At 41.3% G+C, this 25704-nt stretch overlaps 2 protein-coding genes across 4 annotated transcripts; one reads left to right on the top strand and one right to left on the bottom strand.

Moving 5' to 3' along the window:
- LOC139767801 (protein amalgam) lies at positions 1-20739 on the top strand. Of its 2 annotated transcripts, none has more exons than XM_071697440.1 (6): positions 1-1103; positions 6173-6342; positions 10059-10269; positions 12398-12525; positions 17034-17202; positions 17429-20739. In XM_071697440.1, exons 1-6 carry the CDS (start codon positions 1061-1063, stop codon positions 17533-17535), a joined length of 828 nt encoding a protein of 275 aa, XP_071553541.1. In that variant the 5' UTR covers positions 1-1060; the 3' UTR covers positions 17536-20739. The 2 variants fall into 2 exon arrangements, with proteins under 2 accessions (XP_071553541.1, XP_071553534.1); XM_071697433.1 differs by lacking the exon at positions 1-1103 and adding an exon at positions 4306-4792.
- Positions 20717-24613, bottom strand: Ciao1 (cytosolic iron-sulfur assembly component 1). 2 transcript variants are annotated; one of them, XM_071697408.1, is made up of 5 exons: positions 24144-24401; positions 21698-22072; positions 21501-21609; positions 21231-21395; positions 20717-21125 (listed from the first exon to the last, which is right to left on the bottom strand). In XM_071697408.1, exons 2-5 carry the CDS (start codon positions 22058-22060, stop codon positions 20857-20859), a joined length of 906 nt encoding a protein of 301 aa, XP_071553509.1. In that variant the 5' UTR covers positions 22061-22072; positions 24144-24401; the 3' UTR covers positions 20717-20856. The 2 variants fall into 2 exon arrangements, with proteins under 2 accessions (XP_071553509.1, XP_071553499.1); XM_071697398.1 differs by lacking the exons at positions 20717-21125; positions 21231-21395; positions 21501-21609; positions 21698-22072 and adding exons at positions 22572-23139; positions 23278-23739 and having other exon boundaries at positions 24144-24613.
- Positions 24614-25704: the final 1091 nt, after the last annotated feature.

Raw genomic sequence — 25704 nt, 5'->3', positions numbered from 1 at the left:
CCCGGGCCGCGCAGGGCCGCGCAAAGCCGCGTTGCACGCACTGTCAGTCCTCTCCTCAGTTTCGCTCGGCTATCCGTGCAACGAGTTGACCCCTTCGGTCGGTCGATCGGCCCGCCGATCCGAGATCATCCCCCTTTACGCCGAGAGGGAGGGTAGCCGCGTGTGTCGATCGTCGCCGCGCGCGCGACCGGCCGCCGCGCGCGATCGGCGCCGCGACGCGCCGAGAGACACGCCTGTCGCCGACAGGAAGCGGGATCGCGTGGTTTCCACGACGGTGGAATCCTCGGCTTCCTCGACGCCGATCTCCGGTCCTATAGATTAGAACGTGTTAAGGAGAGAGACGGTGAAACGAATCGAGAGCTTACATCTCCGGGGAGAGTCAAAGCGCACGGCTGATTTCCGACACCGACACTTCGGCGCGGCGCGGCGCGGCGCGGCGCGGCGCGGCGCGGATCAGCCGGAGCGCGATTTCGCTGAGGGTGCGATAAGACCGACGGGGGGGGAAGACGAGAAGGAGAGTCAAAGATCCGGAGGGATGCACGTATCACGCCCCGCCGGCGCTTTTCAATTACGCGAATCTAGATCACGAAGCTGTTAGCGAATTAAGCGGGCTCGAGAGAGAGAGAGGAGCGGGACTATGCGGGCTGGACGCGCGACGGAAAGAGGGTAGGTAACGATCGCGCGTGCCGTCGCGATGAGAAATCGCGCTGGGACAGACGATACGCGGGTACGAAGCAGCGACGTAACGGTGCCATGGAGCGTGGAGGCAAGAAGAACCGGAAACCGTCGATTCATCCGATAAACTCGCCCTGAACTCGGCCCCCCGCTTTTTTCTCTCTCGTCCGGCGCACGTTGCTGCCAATTTCGGCGGAGTGCGAGGCACTCGGAAACTCGCGGGGCCGCTTTACGAGCCTGCGAGTAATCGCTCACCCCTCCGGCGGCCACTCGCCGGACCTCCGCTCCCGCTTACGGAGGATCGATCGGAGATCGGAGGATACGCGGCGCACGAGGAAGGAAGATCGATTCCCGGCACCCCGAAAACGACTATGAGAGATAAAAAATGAGGTGTCTAATCTTGACCCTCGGTCTGCTGATGGTTTCGGGTGAGTTTCGAAATAAATCGCGTTCGGAAATCGCCCGACCGGTGTCGTCGCGTCGTCAATCAACCCGCACGTCGTCGACAACGACCAGGCCACACGCCAAATCTCTCACCGACGTACCCGACGTAACGGCCGGCCGACCGCGGAAACGGAATCCGCGTTTAGGCAAACAACACGGCCGGACAAACATTCAACAGCCCTCGAATAGCGCGAACGATAAACTACATTAGTAAAACCGCCGGCGATACATTATACAAATATCGCGGGTTTTACGCAATTTTGTCGATTTTGTCGCGCGCAAGAAAGAAGTCGTTTCCGCTCATTAGCCAACTCTATTCGTGCGATTTGCGTTGGGCCGGAAAAAACGTGCGAGGAATTCCCTCGGCTTTTATCAGCTGCACTCTTTTTCGCGCTCCCTTCCCTCTCTCGCACGTAGTCTCGGAATAATCCCAAGATTCCCAAGAAGAATGATACTCCGGAAATTTCAAGATTCGAAATTCGTACGCCGCCGTTGCCCTCGCCCGAGAAATATATCGTAATTAAAATTGACAAAAGAGAAATGTATTGGGGCTTCAATAAAATTAATTAGGGAGCGCGATCGATAAATTCCTTTAAATAACCGTTTTAATTTATAATTATGCGCGATGATTAAAAACGTATATATATTTTTTTTTCCTACGAGTGCGCGTGACATCTCCGTACGCAAAAATAAGCGTCGATGGTCATTCAACCCGACAAACGGTCCTTGACCGTTGCGTCCGTCGTATTTGCTTGGACGTGCTACTCGGTTCGATTAATGGGGGATGCGGCAAAATTAGATTTACGATTCTAGCGAGAGCGTACGAGCGTTAACCACCCCCCCTCTTCTTTTCAGCGCGGTTTAATGACATTTACGCGAGGCACGTACGCATCGGGCGGCGTGTAAACCGTCTTTTTACTGTCTCGCGATGCGCGTTGAATATATCCTCTCCCCTTTGGCGAGAGACGCCGCGCGTTATTATGTATACCCAGCTCGGAGGGTGCCGACGGTATATTACCAGGGGTTTAGTTAGCTTCCCAAACTTAGTCTTAACTTCGTAATAACTTAGTATTAACATTACCCTTGTCCAAAATACGGGTTTATGCAGCAATTAACCCGAAAGTCCTATGTACTGTAATGTAATGAGACAAGATATAATATCGCGACGTAATGGTAACGCCACGGTTAATAAAAGAGCGATTCAAAGTGCAAGCACAATTTTCTGTACCGTGTATTGTAGAAAATATACTTTTCATTGTCGCCCTTCTTTTGGCAAGCGTCAACTCTCGTTTCTTTTCTGTAGATGCGACCCAGCTACCAGGAATATGTCAAAATGACGTCAAAATTTGGTCAGAAGACGATTAAAAATTGACGAATTAGGGTGACGGACCGATGACAACATTCAGGACATTAAAAAGACGTGACTTTACGACCTCTTTGGTCTTTCAGTGACATTTTAATGATGTTTCAGTAACGTATTGATGATTTAAAATAAAAAATATATACAAAATTATTTTACTTAAAACGAGATTAATTGTAAAATACACATATTTTATGTTTTGTGTTTACTTAACTATCACCACAATAATCTTAATGTCTCTATTATTATTATCACAATCCTTTATTACTTGAAAAAATTTAAACTCAATTTTTGATCAAGGGTTTAAAAATAAGTTTACAAATAAAACTGTTTATTTTTAAAATAATTTAGGATGTAACAAATTACGATATTATATAACGTTTTTGTACAACGTCATTAAAATGTCACAAAAAAGACATTTTAAACCAGGCATTATTTGGTCACTAAACCAATAATCACCAGTAATCACAATATTTTTGATGTCATTCTGATATACGTATGCTACCTGAAGAGTTATCTGTCCCAAATCTGCTCGTTACATCTCATTGTTACTGAAAAAACGTCAGTTGAAGCTTATGCGTGTGTATATTTTCCAACCAATTTATATTTTTCTGCAGAATTATACTAGTAAAACGGAGACCGTAAAATTTTATTTCCATCGCTTCAATGGCTTTAATGATTTTGGCCTTTAGCTTAGCTTGGCCTTACTGTTCATTCAACAGTAAGCGGTACCATGGAGACCGTTATATTGAATTTTTACTCTTTCGACAAAAATTTTATTGAGCGCTATTTAATTGACTCGCATTCACACAAAAATATTTATATACAACTCTCGTATTTTTGTTTTTCACTGGCTAGTAGCCATGTGTAGAGAATTAATAATTTGGAAAATTTAAAATAAAAATAAAGCATAATATATTTTTGTTCACTTCTTCTATATTAACAAATAGATAAATATTTATTGCGCTTCGTACGAGCGTGGGAGAGGTAAAATTGAAAAATTTACAAAATGAGGGCATTATAAGATAAATAAAAATTGCGATGCGCATATGATGAGATAATTTTTCGCGGTGAAAGCACGGAATTTAGAACGGAATTGTAAACTGATACATCCCATTGCACGCGCGAGAATCATATCAAATTGTGGTGAAATTGTGTAAAAGTTTGAAAGATTAGATTTTTCTTAAGACACTAATAGGATTAGCTTGAGATATCCCTTAAGACAATATAAACGTTCTTAAGACGTATCTAATATTGATAATTTTTAACCCCGGCTTAAGATTAAATTGGGATTGTGCTTTTAAGTCTGCGGAACTGATTGTGAGTAAACGCGCAATTAGTCGTTGCTGCTGGCTGTTAGGAAATGAACTGAATTTACACAACAACGTGATAAGGAAACAAGCAAAGAAATTAATTCGACTGTACATTCTTGTAAAAGTAACCGTAGAGGATAAAAGGAAACAGCCGAGGGGCGGAAATTCTGATATGTATTTTAACGTGGGTTATGCGGGGCCGCGCAAATCCCACGGAAGCGCGGAGAGGTAAATATTTACTCGCGCAACTACCTGCATCCCTTTAAAGTTACCCTTTTGGAGCGGCATTTATTTTTAACGCACGATTTTCCGACGACGACGGTCTTATCGGATCCGAAAACTGGCGTCGCCGATATCACGAGAGGAATTTTCCTTCGCTGCGCAAGGAAGCGTGCATTCCCGTATATATACACCCCGTTTCTTATATGCGTATATCGTTTATTACGTATAAAAAGTTCTCTCTCTCTCTCTCTCTCTCTCTCTCTCTCTCTCGCGTACTTACACATTTTCACTATTAATGGAGGCTGGAGGATGTACTCATCCTCTCAAGTTGACCGTCCATGTACAAACGGCTACATATATTTACGGAAAACGTCCGACTAAAGTTACGAACTTCCCCGTGAACGATGAACGATTCACAACGTTAGAGAACTTGATAAACGGGTAATGGAGAGTTCGCGCTGTTCTGTGTGCCGATTTACGATACGGCTATTTTATGCCTGTTTATGAATCTAATATGAGGACATTATGCTACAGGCTATGTTGAATTGGCATACAATTGTATTTACGGACAAATGTTGAATATAGCGATCCAATGTTTCATGCAAAGAGCTCGTTTGATTGAATAAAAAATAAATATCCATTCGTTAATATTCGAGATGCATGTGAAATATTTTCATGGACTTTTTTAAAATTAAATTTCTCTTCTGGTGTCACAGAAGATTCAAGAGGAAATTTGAAGGGGAAGGAGCTAAAAAGAAGGGGAGCTTGACAATATACGGTAGACAGCTTGTTCTTTGGATACAAAGTATAAATCTTTTTATGGTTTGAACGCGAAATAATTTCCTCGAAGGAGAAAACGAGATAAAACCAAATTGATTATAAAACATTGCGACAAAGAAACCAGAAGTTCCTGAATTATGCAAATGAGAGGTTCTCGCGCGATTTAAATCTCAGAGACGTAAACAGCTAGTGAAACATTATTCGTCGTACACCTTGAATTTATTTCGAAAAGGAATATAACGTTTTTTTTTCAGGCTTTATTGCCAAGGTATTGATCGAATATTGAAATTGCGACAGAGACAACCTCCGACATTTTCAGTAGGAACGGATTCTTTAACGAGAAGTAATATTAGCAGAAATAATCTGCCAATTTGCTAATATTGAGAGATTCTATAAAAAAAATAGATAGAAGTAATAAACATACGATTCTCTAATGCACCATTTCCCCAGTGATGTTGACCGTAGAAAGTATATGTACTTTCAATCGAACATTTTCTACCTCAAATAAATTGTTCTCCTACCAAGCTTTAAAAGAAAGATGTCCTCATTTTTTTTAACCGCCACGATCTCGCAGGCTCTAGCTTCCTTTTGGAAAGAGGGATCTCCCACTACAAAAATTCCTCTGACAATGGCACTAAGAAGTTATGAAAGAGATATTTAATAGAAAAATGAATTTCGTCTTATTTTAAATGTTATTTTTACGGGTCTATTTTGTTTTAAAATATTTGCTGGAGAACCGTGGGGAAAAGGTTTAAATTTATCACCGGTTTTTCCAGGACGATTATCCTAAAATCTCTGAAATGTTTATAAAAAATTATTCCGTAATATGCAAAACTGTTACGTAAAATACGAATAATTTGTTGCGTTCGTATTACGTGTGCAACGTGTGTTTAATTTCATGTTATTTTGCAACAGGAGAGCGGGCAATAAGAATTAAAGAACACGCCCGTTAACACGGGAATAATACAACCTTTTTCAACGACCTAAACTACTTGGCGGGATGTACTTTAGTAAATCATTGTTATTTATTATGCAGTGCATATAACGACTCTATGAGATACGGGAGAGTTCGTGGAGTGTCCGAAAAAGATAGTCAAAGAAGGTCTGAAAAATAGGGGCGCCTTTTGAAACGTTTATATCCGCGGAATTGTCCTCCCTTTTTTTTTTGTCGGAGACACGGTATAATATCCCGAAGCTAATTCGCCTAATTGACTGGAAAACGAAACTTTTTATCGGTAATTCCGACGCGTTCGAACGGAATGGCGATAATATATCTACTCGATCTTCTCGAGCGGTGTAAATTACATCCCGCGCGACCGTCCGCCACGTTAAAGGATTCACCCGACCCTTGACACAGCCTTGTTGTATTTGGTTAAAGTGCAAGGACCCACCCGTTGCATGGCCGATCACAGGACACACGAGAATCGTGCATCGGAGCCGCTCGATCGAGGGCCGTACTTTGACGTCTCGGCCTCTCGCAACGTAACGGCCCTCGTCGGGAAAACAGCGACGCTGAATTGCCGAGTACGAAATTTGGGCGACCGTACGGTAAGTGCAAAACCACCCTCCCTTTCGCTGTTAGAAGCGACTTTTATTTTTGTAAAAGATATAACGCGACGAAATATTTCGAGTTTTATCCCATTACCAAGTATATTGATTAAACCTCCAGTGGGCGCGTGAAAATTTGAAATGTGGAAAAGGGCGCGTGGAGTGTAAATTACCCTACATTATTTATGCTATAAATATTAAACCAATTAATATTTTTTGTTTCGTTTTGTAAAATACACCCCACGCGCACAGTGGAGAGTTAAATAAGTAAAATATATTTAAATTCGAGTGTACGGTTGGATTGTTTGAATCAATACCATCTTCTCCAGATTAAAACTCTGTTAAAAGGAGTTTAAAAATATAAGAATGGGAGAGATGTAGCGTAATAATATTCTGTAATATCCTAATAACGACTGAACTGCCGTTTTACAAAGCCAATGTAGTTTTATATTCTAATAACGTTATCTCGCTTATTATAATAACCAATAAAGTTTAATATAATACGATTTTAGTATAATATCGACGAAGAATACAAGTAAGTAACGGTAAAGAGAGCCGTTCTCGAAAGTTTATTTTAAGCTCTTTAAGGGGAAATTTGAATGATGAAGTTTCAGAAAATATCCCTTTAGCGCGCCTGAAAATAGGTCCACTCGATATCGAAGAAAATTTTAGTCTCTAGTAATATGCATTGTAGCTCGCGAGTGCCACTTTTATCTCCGGTATATATCGCGAAATCGGCTGTCAGTGCTAAAATATTTCTCGCCGGCGATACTCCTGCGCCGAGGGGAAACTTTTACCAGAAATGGATCGACTCAAAAACACGGCAGCTTTAGAGAGCTTTTATTAAAAGCCTGTCTATTAGATAACGCAGCTTCTTTCACGCGCACACGTATCGACTGATACCCGTCAAGGATTCTTCCACTACGCTCGATGCACTAAGCGCTTTAGAGTGAAATATAAAATACACGACTTGTGTGCGCGCGCGCGCGCGAGACGATTAAACTTGTCGCGGCGGATAAATACGTACGTACGTGTTATTTGCGACGTCGCGGTGCCATTTATAGAAGAAAGTTTATGAATAAATTATAAAGAGAGAGAGAGAGAGAGAGAGTCGTGGAAAGCGCCGTGGCTATCGACGCCGCGAAACTTATACGAGCCGCGAAACGCGATTAGTTGCAAAACTTGACTGCGGCGCAGTTTCATATCCCTGGGCGTAGTTTTTCCGTCACATGTATAATAAAGTTGGCCCGTCACGAGACACTCATATACAAAGAACACCGCGAGAATGGGCAAGACTGCAATATCTCGACTGCCATACCTTTTTTCTCCGCGCTTTTTTCAACTCGCGCGCGCGCGCGCGACAGAACGCCCGAGGAGGGATTTCGACAAAAAAAGGCATCATACCCCCTTTCGCATCTTTCGCGTCTGAGTTTTTGCTCGCGCGCGCTGCTCGTCTCTATTTCATTAACACCGTTTTTTATATTTCCCCCGCACACAATCTGTCTCTCTTCGCTGCGTCCATGCGTGGGGTAGTTGATTTACGTTTTCACAGAGCAATGTAAATTTTACACCTCCCGGCCTCATACGACGGGCATTAATTTTAATGGAAAACCTGTTATTCCAAATGACGATAATACGCGGATTGTATCGCGATAATTTTAACATGTATAACCAAATATGAGAAAAGGCAATACCATTTTCTACCTTTATTAAAAATTTGCGGCTACGTGCGGATAGTCGAATTATTTTTTCTCTACAAAGCAAAGCACATTTTCCACATTTCCTATAAAATCACATTAATTTCAGCGGAAAATTTATATTAATGTAAGCAAAGGATTAATCTCGACGTAATGCGAGAATTTTCACGGTTAAAATTATTTGTGGAAAAAGCTATTTTTTCTCTCATATCGTCTAGAGTGTCGGTATTATATATAACATTTTGCTATTATTCGTTAAAATATAGATGAGCCACACTTTGCTGCAGATTAATATTTTTGTACATTATTATTATTGCGTGCATTATTATTATTGTATGTCGCTTAACACGTCGGTTAATACGTCAGAAAGGTACGCTCCGGTGCACGTACGCCATCGAAAAATTGTACACTTACGGGCACTGTCGTATTTGAAGTGAACGCACGTATTGACATTTTCAAAATGGAATTCTGAAAGCTTAAGATTCTTTGCTCGCGTGACTTTTCGCGTATATAGTAGTCAATTCTACACGGTAATCACGACGGTGGAAAGGAAAGGGATGGCAGGGCGGGGGGGGGGTAGGAAAAGTTCGGATTTTCCGATGGCTAGCTAAAGTATTCGAAAGCGTACAAGTTTGACGTAAATTGATAAATCGATGTTTCCACTTTAGCGTATAAGCATATTCCGCTCGCGGAGTCGCGCGTAGGTATATACACAAACGTTCCTGCCGTATTTCGCGCAATCGCGAGAGAGATTTCTAATGTTGCTGCACGGTAGGTAAATATAGGTCGGCAAGCACGCGGGCAAATTCGTGTTATTGAGGCGGAACGACAAAGGGCGCTAAACTATTTTAATTACAGCCCCGTATAATCTAAACTATGCGATATGATTGCTTCGCTTCATATCCATACGCGAAAGTAACGTAAATACACTTTGGACATCTCCATATGCTTTCTACAGCTGGTATTTAAAAGGCAGTTTGAACGTCATTTTGTTTAGCTTCCGGAGGGGGAGGGGAACTTTTCAAAACACGTCCATCACCGTCCATTATTTTGCAAAAACATTTACAAAATTAAATAAAAATTGAATTAAATTGTTTTTACATTCATATAAATTTAATTTCCCCCATAGAATTTAACATTTCTGGCCGAATTTGACGTTAACATTTATTTGTTTACGTTCTTGTAAATGAGATTGCCGGACCTCGCAGGCCTTTGAAAAATTATTTCAACTTTACGTTTGCCGCTGGAGGCATGTTTTTTTATGAGCCGAGGGGGGGAGGAGAGGGGCGAAAACGCACGGCTGTTCCATTCTCTTTATTAAAAGGTAAAATCGAATATGCGCTTTTCATTAGCACTAGATCGTAACCGCGCGTCATATGAACAAAAGCCGCGTTACGGTTCTTCTGCCCGCACCTTTTCCCCTTTTCATATCAAGCCTCGGTACGCCGAGCACGCGTACAAAACTCAATGAAGCCGTTTTTATGGGAGAATACGCATTTTTGTCCTACGTGTTCGGCATTTCGCGTGTCCCCGCTAATATAATATCGCTCAAACGCGCACGCTACGTTTACGTAAATCAATCACGTCGATCCATTTCGAGGAACGTAAGACACGATCTGTCGAATGTTATCGTAAATGTAAAAAATTAAAACGAGCCAAAAAGAAGTGATGAAAAAAAAGAGCACTGAATTACATATCGGGGATTGAAATGAATTCGCAATATTATTCGCGGAGCGGTTTCGCGCTGTGGGGGGAAAAAAATCCCCGAATACTATATTCGTTACATCATCATGGGCGGTAGGGATCATTTTTACATGTCCACAGTATCGCGAAATCCGCTTAAATTATACCGCAATCCCTTGATCGAACCTGCGGACGCCTCATTTCGGGGCCCGCCAGGGCTCGACAGCTGCGCGCGAGGTCCATTCCGGATCGCGCGCGGAAAGGGCGGACATCTACCGCGGACGATGTGGAAATGGACGTTCGCGACGTGTCCCTTTCTTTTCTTTTTTCTTCCAGGTGTCATGGGTGAGACACCGGGATATCCATCTTCTCACCGTGGGCGTCGAGACGTACACGTCGGACCAGAGATTCGTCGCGTCGCACTTCCCTCACACGGAGGACTGGACGCTACAAGTGAAATACCCTCAACGACGAGATTCCGGCACATACGAGTGTCAAGTGTCCACGACGCCGCCCATAGGTCATTCCATGCTCCTCTCCGTCGTCGGTCAGTTCCTACTCTTCTTCCCTTTTCGCGACCGCAGCAGCGTGGGAAGCACCGCCGGCGCGGGCGCCGGGGCGCGCGCGCGCGCGCGCGCCTCGCTGATTTCGCCGCAACGCGACGCGGAAATTCACGCTATATCTATTTGCCGGAAGCTTAATGTGCGCCGCACATGCATCGCGATATACCCGGCGGCATTTGCCGCGCCACGGACCCCGCTGATTTACCGCCGCGACTTAATTCACGTGGAGTTCCCTCGACGGGACGGTCGAGACCTAAGTGTTTCACCCGTCGCAGCTCTTGTCTCCGCTCGCGATCTCTGCTCGCGCGTCGCGCGCGCTGACGTTATCGGGTGAGTTCACCCGGAAGGATCAAATTATCGGACAGATATACGGTCGAGGGGACGTACGTTCTATGAAATCGGGGAATATCGACCTTCTCCTTCCTTGTCTTCGGATTTTTATGAAGCACGTTGAAGTTCGCGCGCACGGCGAGATTCGTCCTACAGACGGACTGCAATCTCGTCTTCGCGAACTTCGCGAATTATAAATTTCTGTCATTATGCACGCGCTCGCGCTCCCCGTTCCGCGGATAGTGACTTTAATCAGCTTCCGTGACTCCGGAGTTGATATCAACCTGATATTAATAATCTGACGTTAACATCAGTCTCCTCTCATTCCGAAATTTAGGAATTAAACCAGCGGTTTTCAATACTATGCCGAAACTATCTGTAAAACTGAATTATTAACCGCGATAAACTCTCTTTCGCTGGTTACAGCATTTAGCAGGAAAAAAAGCAGAGGAATGAAGTAATTATACGGGTAACCTTCGGTTAATTGGTTCCGTGTTATTGAAAACCGCGTTTTATTCGAGACTTAGGAGTCATACAATTTTGGAGATCACGTTCCGTGCTATTGAAAACCGTGCAATTCAAAACTCTAGATCCATATATAAAATTGGGTGGGCATTTGGTTCCAAGGGATTATTTAAAAAAAAAAAACTTTTGAAAAATAGAGATGTCACAACTTTTTTTACCGTGCAATTCGAGTATCGTGTCGGTGTGTCGTTAGAGGGTCACTAGTAATTAAAAAATAATAACTTGAGACATAGATACGTCTCATTAATTTTTCGGTTGTGCATTAATGCATTAATAACGAATTATTTATTGTTTATCGTTTAGTAACATCTGATATAGTGCATGCTTGCTGATTCTATATGATCGATAATGTCAGTGTTTCTAAATGTAGTAATAACAAACGAGAAGCAAACAAATACCAAACGTAATGTGTTTAACGCAAACAGTTCGTCATTAATTGCATGGCTTTTCAATTGAAAATATTTATTTAAATTGAAAATTTATTTATTTATAAATCATTGTTTGTTGCAGCTATTTTTCCATTAATTTTCATGAATTAAATACTGTAGCGGAATAATATAAAATTACAAAATTCCGGAAAAAAGAAGAAAATAAATTTAATCAAAAGAAAATTAATTAATAAGTATGCGCAGTATGTATGATTTTATAATTTTTGTCTCTTTCATTTCCGTTTAAACTCATCGCTGACTTTCATTAGCTTCATTAGCTTATTATTCCGGTTTCATTTTACATCAAAAAATATTACAAAGAAAACGAAGGTTGATGGTTGATCCAATAACAATTTTAATTGGAGATATTAAATTCTTTATGAATATGCAATATCCTTTTTACCTTGAATTAACGTTTTCCTTTGTGATTTTTATAAAGTTCGCATTTGCCAAATTATAATTTTCCCCAATTACGAAATTTTACGAAAGTATAAAATTTGAAATGCTTATCACATAATTATTCTTGAGTGAAGATAAATATAAAATCTCTTTTATAAATTGCTATTGTAGTCTCGAAATAAAATTAATCTTTTGAAGAGAATAATTAAATTTCATTTAATGTCGTCTAAATAACACATTATAAATATCAATTTCCACACAAGATAACCGACAGAACCTTTTCGTTAATTAATACATTACATTAATACATTACATTAATAAATTACTAATATTAAATTTTCACGTAAGATACGGATTTTTTTTTATGATCATGGGTAATGCGATTTTTTTAATAACACTTCCATGCACATTCTTTCGTTATCATCCATAGAGCCCGTGACGATGATCATTGGAGGACCGGAAATGTACATAAACAAGGATAGCACAATGAACTTGACCTGCGTCGTGCGGCATAGTCCCGAGCCACCCTTGACCATTCATTGGACTCACGATCATGAGGTAAGTTTTGTCATCAAGCGCGACTCTCATTTGACGGAAATGAAAGTAAAAAGGAGACGGAAACGCCGGTGGATTAATTTTCAATCGCCGTTCCCAACTAGGACGGTAAAAGACGGTAACTTAAATCCACTGTTCTCCCCGCTGCCATAATTCTTTGCCATCTCCCATTCAACTTACACTCGATCTACTCCGTCCTCACTCCATCATGCGACCCGTTTTAAGCAAGTTTTTAAATCTAAGATTCTAAGTTTGCTGAGAAGAGAGAGAGAGAGAGAGAGAGAGAGAGAGAGATAGAGAGAGAGGGGGGAGGGGAGGGTGGAGGGAAAACTTTTAATTTTAATATTACCTGTTCGGAACGTTTCTCCTTGTTGAATTTTTAAATGTACGAACACCGCGGAAAGAACTCCGTCTCATTTCTCAACTTCAAAACCTATCTCCTATCCCTGTTATTCCTTCTCTTTCTCCTAGCCGCGTAAAGTTTTTCTAGCATGCTTTGCCGACCCTGGTCGCATTATACAACACCTATTTCCACGACCGTGTTTCTGTCTCTGTACCTCGCGGGCTTCTCTCTACTCAGGTCTTATATTCTTACTTTCGAACTCCACCGACAGTTCATCGCATTAACTCTCTCGTCGTCCTCCGCGGTATCTCCCATTTCGTAATGTTCCTCGCCAATATCGCGCGCTGTATACCTCCGTTCCTCGTTTATTACCCATTCTCAGTTCACTTTATCAATATTTCTTCGCAATTCGCGGCACAGTTCTGAGATAAACGTGCAACATTTAATTTAATTGTCACAGTTTGTTGCACCAATTCCCCTTATTCAGTTCCCAACGTATCGTTCATCGCAACTTGTTTGCCATTATTTATTTCTTGCTCAAGTTACTTATTTAAATTACTTATATTACGAAGTGATAAACAAGGCGCGACGACACATTAAGAACTGAACAAGGAATTGGTGCAACAAATTGTGACACTAAATAACTAGTTAATAAGTAATATAAGTAACTTGTTCAAGTTGCTTTGTTGCTTATAGCTTATATCATTAATATTATTTATTTACAATTAATATTATTTTGCAGACCTGATATTTATTTTTATCTCCTCTCCTGTTTACGCTCCTCGAAGTTTTTCTTGGCCTCCTCCACGGGCGGATTTATTTTCCTTCTTTTCACTGGCTATCTTTCCTTTTTCACCTTTTCCCCCTCATTTGAGGATTTTCTTTTCGCAATCCGATTTTTGCAATCCTCGCATGCGGGTCCAAGTCCTTTTTCCGCCCGTCTGTCACTTTATTTCTTAGTCTATCTTCCAGAATTTGACTTTCTTCCTCTCCCGAACATCCCATCTGTTCCGTCGTCCTCGATCCCGGTAAGCTTCCGCGCGTCGCGCGCGCACGGGAGATTTCTCCTCGTGTACTTGTTCCGCCGGTGTCTCATCATTCGCTTTCTATCCCGTCCCGGACGCTATTGCACCCTACAGTGCTAGCCAATCCTGCCTCGATATCCCGAACCCCCGAGTGAAAAATTTGACGTGCAGTATTTCCTACTGGCCCCATATTTTCCGTCTGTCTCGTCGCACGCATTCCTTCCATCCGTAGCGACCTAGTTAACCCCCCCCCCCCCTCCCCCCGGTCGTTCGTATAGGGAGAATTATGCGTGTTGAGATATGCAGTACGTAGCATAAATATCGGTAAACGCGCAATCGTGCCACCGCCGCCGGGACAATTGATTTCGGGTATCGGTGTCTATTAACTTCGTTACGCGTAATTGCGTTCTGCGTTACGTTTGCAATTGCGAGGAAAATTGAGATACTTATATAAATATCAAGTGCACCGAAGCTTTGGTATAATTCACGAGGAAATAAAATTTCGCGGTGACCCGCGGAAATAGCGGTGTGTTCGACTGCGAGAGTTTCCGCTCGTAGCGAAACCTCCCCATCGACCCGAGAGCACTCGGCACTATCCACAATGTAATCCGCTTTGTGTATCCTCATTATAAAAAGGTTTACATAAGATCGTTCTAATTCGAGAAAGTTACATCGCAGGAAAAAAACATTGTGGTTTGGAATACCATTTGCCTTCGAAAATGCATCTTCAGACAAACATATTTCAGTTCGAAAGTATCTATATACTAGAACTTATCAGTTCTGCAGACGCGCAGAGATTATTGTGAAATAAATCAAACGTGTCGTAATTAATCTTTCGAAATAATCTTCCGAACAAAATCGTATTGGGGATTAAATTCATCCTTATTTCTCACAAATGGTGAGACTTTTCTTTTTTGTTCCAAGATCAGCGCTTATCGCTTTATATGGATTGTTGTAGAGTATGCTGTGACTATTGGGATACATAATACAAATGAGATTACATTCAATTGGTATTATTAAATTTTGACTGTTAAATTAAACGTTTATATTCTGTTTTGGGAAGAGATTTATTCGTTAAAAACGACAAGATAAAGATAGAAAAAATGGTATTGCGTTAAGAGAATCACGCAGTGGTGCCGACGGGAAACTAAATGCGATACACGAGAGGGCCGCAAAAACACGGATGTTAATGTCAATTGAGCATTGCCAATTTGACATTTTGGATTTTCAGAATTTTGGACATTTTGTGGCCCGCCGACAGCATTTAGCCCGTCGTGCCATTGTTGCATTGGAATTCGCTGACGGCATGCGGCTGTAGTAACGGCATGCAAACGCTGATGAATGTTGGATCGGCTTGTGAAACGGGAATATGTTAATATTATGTATTAAACGCTAACTTTCATTAAACAAAGGTTTAATAAAAGCCAAATATTTCGCCGTATATCTCGTTACTGAAATATTTTCAAGATACACGAAAAAATCCGTAAAAGCGAGACGCTGTTAAAAAAAAATGCTCCGTCAGTCCGACTAAACAAAAATGAAACATGGTGCACGTGTAGGTAATGACATTCGAAATATTATACACGCATACACGTACGTGTGTGGTACATACGGATAGAACAGCGGGAATAACACGCTCGTGGTTGAAATAATTATTTAAACAGTTATTAATTCCGCTCATATCGAAACTTTAATTAAATACGGGGTGCCCTGTGTTTCATGATTGATTTTTCGTTTTAATTTCGAAAAAAACTCACACGGGCACGTATCTGATTTGTGTGGCAAAGCGAGAAACGCAAATAAAATATTTTGCTTTCATACTAACTAAAAGCAAATGTAATATTTTTCGTTTCCGGCCTCCGGTATGCATTACGCTTTGGAATTTTTACGCGAAACACGCTAGACGGAATTTTTGATACCTCAAACAGTTTTGAAGATATTCCCGCATATATTACATTTTCCGCGGGTCCGAATAGCTACGTGGAATCGCTACTTTGTTTAATATGGAAGGCGCAAGTTGCTATCTGTTGTAGGCTCTCGATAAATATGCATTACGTGAATATATGACGTTGCGGATAATAACGGTGGGGATTCGTTGCCAGATGTGTAATAAGCGCGCGGGGCATGATTCAATCAAAATCCATTTCTAAGCGGACGTGAGAGGAGTAAAAAGCGATCGCCTAAATTTAAGAGGCAGAACAAATGGGCGATGTGGATAGAAGTTAAAATTAAAGCAGACAAAATATAAGCGCGGGTAAAGAAATTGTCGTATACAGAGACGCGAAACGGCACTCAAACTGCACTCGGAAAGAAAATAATACAAAAAAAGGCGACATTTAATATAAAACAGACGAGATGTCCCGAGCTGTAGTTGTATTTTTGGATTTATGGTACTTCTCCGCCGCTGTCTCTACTATCTCTCTCTCTCTCTCTCTCTCTCTCTCTCTCTCTCTCTCACACGTACTCCGAAAGTTTTTGAAATCCATTCTGCAACGGAGTGACATACGATTCGTTTATTTTGAAAGTGCTGTAAGTTCAGCTTTGAAACATTATGAGTTTCAACGAAATATACGGACATAAACTGATAACTGCTATATCAGTTTCACTAAAGTTTTCAAAACTGGATTCCCACCAGTTTACAAACCGGGAAACGCGATCGAGCTCAAAGGAGAGCTGCCCGTTTTTAATCCGCGTCCGAAATACGCACCCGCGAAAAACGCAAACGCGATAACGCACGCCGCGAGGCGTGCGCAAAAAGAACATGCTTATTTTTAAATAAATTAATAGCGAAGGCACAATTTTCTCGACAAAACTCACTATTTACGACGCTGCTCGCGGAAGAGGAATTCCACGAAGCTTTTCGCGCCGGGATAAAGACGGGGAACTAAAGATTTATCTCTCGCATTCATATAATCCAGGATAAAAAATCCAGCTACTTTATTACAGCGACCTTCTTTTGTCCCTTCCTCCCTTCTGCGAGGTATCGCCGATGTCCGCGAGCGAGGCCTTTTTTTCCGACGGAGGTTTAATTAATCATCCGATTAATTGATCCTTTCGGTCGGTTTGTCGAACACTATTGCATAAGCGTTACAGGAGGAGATTTAATTAGAATAAAATTTTTTTCCGGGGCCTGCACGTGACAGGTGATCAATTATGACAGTCCGCGAGGCGGGGTATCGGTTATCACGGAGAAGGGTGAAGTAACGACCTCATACCTTCTAATTCAACGTGCTCAAGCGGCGGACAGCGGACAATACACCTGCCATCCCAGCAACGCCAACACAAAGACAGTCTTAGTCCATGTACTTAATGGTATGTATACTTATTAATCTTATAACGCACCTGCTGTTACGCAGATTGTTACAACAGTCTGTATGGGTGGCTTAATGCACCCTTAATGGCCGATCTTTACACGCTATTCAGTCCCAATTATCCGGCGCGTAGTATATCGCGAGAAAATAAATATTACCGTCGGCCGGGGCCGTTTAAGAGAAGGAAAAAGCGGGAAAAGAGAGGGCATTAATCTTTCGCTTTGCAGGGGAACATCCAGCCGCGATGCAGCACGGCGGGCAGCTCAGATTAGCCAATTTACCTTTTGTAATGATCTCGACGACGCTTTTGACCTTCCTGAATCATCCTTATTAGACGTAGAGCTGGACCATTGTGAAACGTTAGTCGGATATATTTTCTCTCGGATCCTTCCTTCGCACCTGACCGTTTGATTTTCCTCGAGAGAGAGAGAGAGAGAGAGAGAGAGAGAGAGAGAGAGAGAACCATCTACCTACCGCTGAAACGTTCCATGCAGTATGAATAAAAACGATCGATAAAATAAACCGCCACAAGTTCGAGAGTCTTTCTACGCGATAACGTGATTTATATTGTACACTTGTTATTTGGATGCGTTGTTATCAAAGGCTGCTACTACCGTCGTTCCCTATGATTTATTGTTTATTAAATACGTTTGAATGGAAAATAGCCTTTACACGACGTAACATAGTCCTTAATCAAAACTAGTCTTTATACCTTGCGAGAATTATTCAATATTCTTTATGGACTGTAAACCGTCGCCCACGTATTGTCTACGTCAATAAGCGTACCTCACGAAAGTCTGTAGGAGAATATATAACGAGAGAGAATCGTACCTCGGAATCGAAAGCATCGTAACGTATACGTAAAAGATGTGTAAGGATAAAATCAATAAATATTTAACAAGACCGTCATGATATACAATCACTTAAGAAGAAACTTGCCATTTGTGATCCGAGCTGGATCTTGGTAGCCTAATACTATTTTCTGTGTATATTTCATACACATATTTTTCCAACTTATTAAACTGCGCGCCGATTGTTGGTCTTAAAACAGTTATTGTTGGAACATTAAAATCCCCTCTGTCGCCCTAATTAAATCGATTCGATTTAACTTTGTTATAAGAATCTAAATCACTGTGAAGAATTTACTGCAAAAAATATTATCTCAGCCAGAGTTCGAACCTGGTGTCGTACCAATTCGACGCACAGATTGAGAGAGGTTCCATATTATAATATTTTTCGCAATAAATTCTTCACGGAGATTTAGATGCTTATAATATCAAAATTTAATCGAATCGATTTAATTGCGGGGAAGAGAGAGGATTTTAATGTTCCAACAATAACTGTGCTCAATCGGCGCGCAATTTAATAAGTTGGAAAAATATGGGTATAAAATACATACAGAGAAAATAGTATTAGGCTACCAAGGCTCGGGCCACAAATGGTAGTTTCTTCTAAATTGACTGTAAAGTCGATAGTTATAAACCGAAACGCTTCTTGCCTCGTGCAAGAAATGAAAAAAAAAAAAGAATCAAATTTTCGTTTGTGCTGAAACACAGTAAATGTGCGATTCAGGGCGAAGAACAGGGTAAACGAAAATCGAGTACATTTGCGAAAATATCTGCCAGTTACTTAATTTGGGGTGCTCAGACCCCCCGAGCAACAGGTAACGTTACATCTATTTTGCTTTACCACGTTTTACAAGACAATACGTTGCGCTTGCCAAGAAAAAGAGCAGCGTACATGTTACTGTTACAGGAATAATTTAGATTTCGACATAGAGAGATTCGTGTTAAAATCTATTACGCTGTGAGGGGAGAGAATCACGTATAACAAAAAAAAAACAAATATATATATATATATATACATAAGATACACTGTAAAGCCATTAAAATGGAAATATTCGACGATGTGTGAATGAGCGTGTCACGCTGAGGTATGATTGGAATCATTTGCAAACAGAACGCGTTCGTACAAACGGTATAAGTTTTTGTGCCGCGGAAACTGTTCCTTATAACGATCGTCTTCAAACTCCGATGAGAGAAGAAACTCCGATAAGTTTGACGCGCTCGAACGAAAAATACGCTTCGGTAACCATCGAATGTTGTGCTACAATCACGTTAAATTTCTATTTCGCCAATTCGAGACAGACCTATCAAAACGTTTCGCGCTTCATTTCATGCTGAACAATTTATTTAATGGCATTGATCTATGTATAGTGCTTCGAATGACTGTTATAGAGTTCAAATGTGGTGGTGATAATGTATGAAAAGAGATTATAATTACAAGTTTGGTATTATAAGGTTCGACACTGGCTGCGTTCGCTTTGGGTTCTTCCGTGCTGAAAGCATCACTCCATCTTTTTTCAACATGTAACGAGCAATAAAGATAGACTGAGGCTTTCAGCACGAAAGCGCCCAAAGTGAACGCCAGCCGTTGTAATTATCGAGGAAAGTTTGCCCCCGTTTACTGTACGAACATTGATATGTAATGTGTCTTTGTTTTATCTAATGTGTTACCTTAGAACATATATACCTGGAAGGGGAACGAAGGATCGAGCCTGTGTCCAAATCGGGTGCGAGATGGTGCGAGAGAGAGAACTCGGAGAACCACGTTTTTTTTTTCAAGGAAAGAGTAATGAATCGCGCCGTAACAGCGCGGTGAGCGTGACGTCATCTCTACGCTTGCGCATCGCGAAGATTAATCTACCTTTCTCTCTCGCGCCCAATTTGAATACAGATCTTTTCCACAGAAAGCATATAGGCAATTTCTCTTCCACGTATATACGTTCCAAGGGTGTTACCTTTAATATATTGTGTCGCGCGAAAAAAGCATAGTAGAGATTCTAATATTTATTCAAGAAGGAAAAAAATAGCTTAATTTAATGTTAGATTGCATCTCGGAGACTTGGATTGTTTAACGAATTAAACGGTCAGTTTCGGATTTATGGCATCTTGGTCTCACAACACACGCTTCTATATCGTTGTCGCTCTACAAATTAGAGGGTGTATGCCGTGCGTTTGGCCGCGAAATTATTCGAATTTGTGTGGACGATTTGAGACTCTCCGACCACTTCTTGATTTGGCGAGTCTATTAGATAATAGCTATTTGTTATTGTCGTGCAAATAAATCAATTATGATTAAATCATGCGTATCGAACGTCTTTTAAGGTATATCGCCGTCTTGCTCTAATTTCGAGTATAAACGATATTACATTCGAGGATTAGATTTGGTTTTATAGATTTATTCGTGATATTGAAATAAATCATTAAATCGAAAATAAACAGGTTGGACGCGAGAATCAAAATTTCAAGTCTATTTGGATCACGATAAACAATCTGCTAATATACAGAATGCCCCGCAGTCCTCCCTAGAAACTATTTGTTAACGAATTCGAGAGAAAGACAAGTCGATGCTTCCTTAGCTGAAACCTTATTCGTACATAATCTTTCAACGATCAATATCACGATAATCTCAAAATTAAAGTCCTATTAGGATAAAATGTACGTGATGCTAAATAAAAAGAAACCAAAAACCTTTATTTCCAATATTGCCCTCTTTCATAATAGAATATTCAATCGCTGTTAAATCACATACGATTGACGTGACAAGAGATACGGTAAATATTCTTTTTTTTTACAAGCTTACTTTTTACAGCTTACACGGTTTGTAGTGGATCCTCGTCACTTTCGGAGACGTACACCTCGACAGGTTTTTCCAAGCTGCGCTTTAATATCGAAGCAAATATCTTTAAAAAACCGCGTTCTGAATCAGAATGATTCGTTAGTATAACATGAATCCCTTGATGCGCAGCGTCCAATACATCGTGATGCAACATTTCTCCCGTCAGATACAAGTCTGCAGATATTCCTTTCAATACCGACACGCCCGCTCCGGCACATAATGCAACGGTATTAATGTAACCATCTGAAATATAATAATAATGATGCAAAATAATATGTACATTTATTTATCACCCATCAAGTTTGATTTCTTTCTTTCAGCATTGAATTATTTTTGCCAAGATCTCACCTGTACCGCGCGCACGTGCCAATCTTACATACTTCAGATTAGTTCGTTGCTTTACTAAATTTACCGCTTCGTCGATAGATATTCGGCTCTTCAAGGTACACAACCTTCCAAGTCCATAAGCCGCGTTACTCACGTTTGGCTGAATCGGATTACTACTCTCGAGCTCTTAAAATATAAATTTTTATGATAAGATATTAAATAGTAAGATTAATGGTAAGATTAATGCTTTAACGATTGAGATAGAGATGCTGTAACGGGTTTTCTTCTTACCGAAAGCTTCTGCTAGCCAATCGTTTACACCGCCTTTCACAGAATCAAAACTGGTGTGCGGAGAGAAGACAGCGATCTTATTTTCTAGACACCTCGCTACTATTCGTTCCTATTATTTGCAAAATAAAAAAATTACGTAAAGAAAATCAGGTTGCAATAACATTTCAATGAAGATAATTTACAGGACATCACGGTACCTTCCAAGATGCAGTTGTGATAGATTTCAACGGAGCAAATATTAGCGGATGATACGTGACGATCAAATCGGTTTTTAATCTGATAGCTTCATCCATGACATCTTCGGTTAAATCATTTGTTAATAAAATATGCGACACAATCTTCGGTTCTGTAGGTTCAACCAGTAATCCAACATTATCCCAAGAAGCTGCCAGCGACGTGTCCGCAAACTTGTTCATTGCGCTCACAATATCCTTCAACGGCATGCCTTTGTTTTCTGCAGTGTGACTCATCGCGCGTACAGTTTTGTATTGTTTAATATATCTGTATCGAAAGTAAAAATTCTCGCAAGTTAATCCCACGTTGTACAAGCGCTTCAGCATTTATGTGCAGCTCTGAAATAAAAATGTAATTATGGATAATATGACTTACATATAAATATATTTCAAGTACAAAGTTATTGAAGGTAATAGTATCCAGATATTTTAATTTACCATTTATTTATCACAAAATTGAAGTTGAGTTTTGTTAACAAAAATGTCGAGATATTGAGTTGTTACACTAAAAACTATTAGAGAATGAAGGAGAGAAGGAGGAATTAGAGAATCTTGTACAAATTAAGCTTTCAAAGAAAGAAAGAAATAATAAAACTATTCACCATTCTATGTAACATTACAATTTTTAGCAAAATTTGTTCGTTGCTACATGAAATGAAAAATTTGACTAAAAATTAGGTGAAATAATGACGTTTCTCTCATGCTACTTTGAAGAGGTAATAACTCTTAATTTCATCCAATTTCAATCACAAACGTTATTATTTATTATCCACTAATTTTGGATCATCTTACTTCTAAGTAAAAAAAAAAGACATAAATAAAGTACGACAGAATCATATATCTTATAGATGTATACTTTATTCGTTATAAAACCATATCTTGACTGAACCATCATCGCTCGCGGACGCGAGTTGACCAGGATTCGCGGGATTCCACTGAACACAGTTAACATCTTGAGCGTGCGCGCTGTTTATCGAGCAAACCATCGTGAAATTCGGTTGATGCGGATCGCAGTCGCTGTCCTCCTTAAATATCCTAATGATATCGTCGCCGCACGCGGTCACCAGTAAACCCGTGGTCTTACACCAGTCGATGTCGTAAATAGTTCTCGTATGGTATCCCGACAACGTGCAGATACACTTCCAAACAGGCTCGTTATTCGGCGCAGCGACGCCCATGTCGTTCCCAGGTTTATATTCCCGCCATATCTTCACCGTTTGATCGTCGCTGCAGGTCGCTATACGATTGCCGATCTTATCCCACGAAAGACTCCACACCGTAGACGTGTGAGACGACAAGGTTGCGATGCACGACCAGTCGCTGTCGGCTGCGTCTTCCTTAAATATCTTCACCGTGTTGTCGTAACTGGCGGAGGCCAGGATCTCTTCGTGTGGATGCCACCTCACCTAAAAGCCACGCTCTTTTTACGTACACTGGATATAAATCTTCTGCTTATAAATTGATAGACCAAGTAACAGATTTCTCTTAATAAATATATACTTTAATAAATAAAAAACTTTTCAATGGATAAATCTGTAACGTACCTTCTTTACATCTTGAGTATGAGCATTAATAACGGCGGCACACTCGTATTCATCGTCATTCACTTCCCATACCCACACGGATTTGTCTCGGCTACATGTGGCGAGTAACTGGCCGGAGATCGACCAGCTGACGCTTTTCACCTCGTTCTCGTGGCCTTCTAACGTCGCGTTGCATTCAAACTGTCCCGACTTTTTGTCCCACACCGCGGTAGTGGCGTCGAAGCTCGCCGACGCGATGTAATTACCACAGTGGGACCAAGCCACCTCTCTAATGGTTCTCGAGTGTCCTTCGGTAAGGATCATTTTCGTAACCCACTTGGGCCCTTCCAATCCCCATATTATAATCGTCTTGTCCTCGCCGCAAGACGCTAGATTCGCACCCTTTGGATGCCAACAGACACTCCACACTCTGCCCCTATGCCTGGTCAGGCTCTGCTTTAGTTCCAACGTACCCATTGCTACCTGCAACAGCATGGTTCACCTGTCAGAGGTAAAACAATACATATCTTTTCGTTTAAGGGACAAATCTATCTAAAGAATTACAAATGCATCAAGAAAAGTAACAATTAAAATGTGTTTTCAGGAAATGGACTTGGAAAATAAATCTTTTTAACAGAATAAACAACTACAGCTTAGGATACGTTGGAACTAAATAGCGCAGCGTATAATTTTCGTTCTTTCTACCAATCTTCGTCGTTCTTACGTACAGCATACGTGACTTGCTTGTTAATACACGTGATTAACAACAATGAGTTGACCGGAGAGAGATCTTGTCACATGGACGATAATAATTGGGCGACACTCTCGACCGAAATTAATCCGCTCAAACTTATTTAATAAAATATCCAAGGATCTTGCAGACTCACCGTTCGTGTTCTCAAGGCGAATCTGGCGAATGTCAGTCGGCGTCGCTAATTCTTGCATGCATGAATATACCGGTTGATAACGGGTGGAATATTTATGAAAACGATAAGCCTCTGATAACCTCCTTTCTCGTCGCTGCCCGCGACGATCCTGCGATTGGCTACCGAATGCCGATAAACGTGGGATTTCATGCAAATAATTACCGAGGATGATCATAGAGAGCGTTAGGGCCCACTCGCGCAGAATTGCGCGGTAAATTTCAAAATTACGCGACGTCTACGTGGATTGTTTGCATATTGTTTACAATATTTCTCATGTAGACAATATAATCAATGTAAATTTTTATTAATTGAATAATTGAACGACTTCTTTAAATTGTATTTTTGCAAACAGTTCTGGAAAAATAAAAAGTATATATATATGTATATATGTTATAACTTTCATAGTATAAAAGAATTTAAAAATAAAGATGATTTGTTTTTATATGATTTTCAAAAATTAAACTTATTTAGACCCCCCCCCTCCCTCCCGTTACAACAATTTTCATATGGCCTTCTATATATAATATAATAATATATATATTTATATATACATATATATAATATAGCCTGCGTTCGTTTATTCACGTTATGTGTATTATATATTTTTTTTATTTTCCCAATAGCTCCCAATGGGAATAAACAAACGCAGGCATAACGTCGAGAAATTTTTTGGCGAGCCGGATAAAACTTTACGGAGTCCGAATTCGACATGCAAACCCATAGGTTGAGGATCCTTATCCTGGACCGTCAGATGCGACATCCTTTGCTCCTCAGTTACTTCAGAACAGGTCGAATCAACTCGAATTCGGATAGGCAAGCATTCGTTGCTCCAATAAATTGGAGCGCGTCCGCTCCATTTTCAAAACCTGCCGAAAAAGAGCGTCTCGAGTAAGCGCGGTCATTCGCCTCGCGCACGCGAGGATTTCAATTCGACTCATCGCTCGACCGCGACGCCGAGTTTACATTTAATTTGCAGTTAATTAGACAGGTGCATTATTTTTAGAATCTCACGTCGCGCTCGATATTCAGCCGCGCTAATCCAATGTAAATCGTCTCCCTGAATCGTCTCTCAAACCTGTTTATCCGAAGTGAAGTTGCGCGCAATCGCCGTGAGTGCCGTGACGGCGACGCTACGCAACGCGGACGTCATCATCGCGCGCCGCCGAAAAGGTAAGCGGAAGATCCGCCTAGAGGTAAGACGGCAGACGGTATCCCCGCCATCCCCGGCCCACCCCGCAACCCCGCCAACCCAAATATATAATAAACGAGGGTGGCTGCGAGGGGCGCGCGGAGATTTCACGAATGAATGAAAACCGTAGAAAAAGGAAGAGGAAACGTCAGCCCGAATCGTCGCTGCCGTGGTCCCGCGTCCCGCGGGCGTCTGCTGCCACGGCGCGGAGAGGAGCGTCAGGAGCGTAGTCGCGGGTCGCGGACGCGGACGCGCTGACGTAAAAACCCCCGGTCGGCCGAGAGTCGCCGCGCTGCTGCGCCGCGTCGAGCCGAACCGAGTCATTCGTCAGCC

Source organism: Temnothorax nylanderi, unplaced genomic scaffold (genome assembly GCF_030848795.1).
Source record: "Temnothorax nylanderi isolate EJ_2023f unplaced genomic scaffold, tnyl_v1.0 TNYL_tig0001_pilon, whole genome shotgun sequence".
Taxonomy (NCBI): Eukaryota; Metazoa; Arthropoda; class Insecta; order Hymenoptera; family Formicidae; genus Temnothorax; species Temnothorax nylanderi.
Note: the sequence above shows the minus strand (reverse complement) of the source record. Positions and strands in the feature narration are given on the sequence as shown.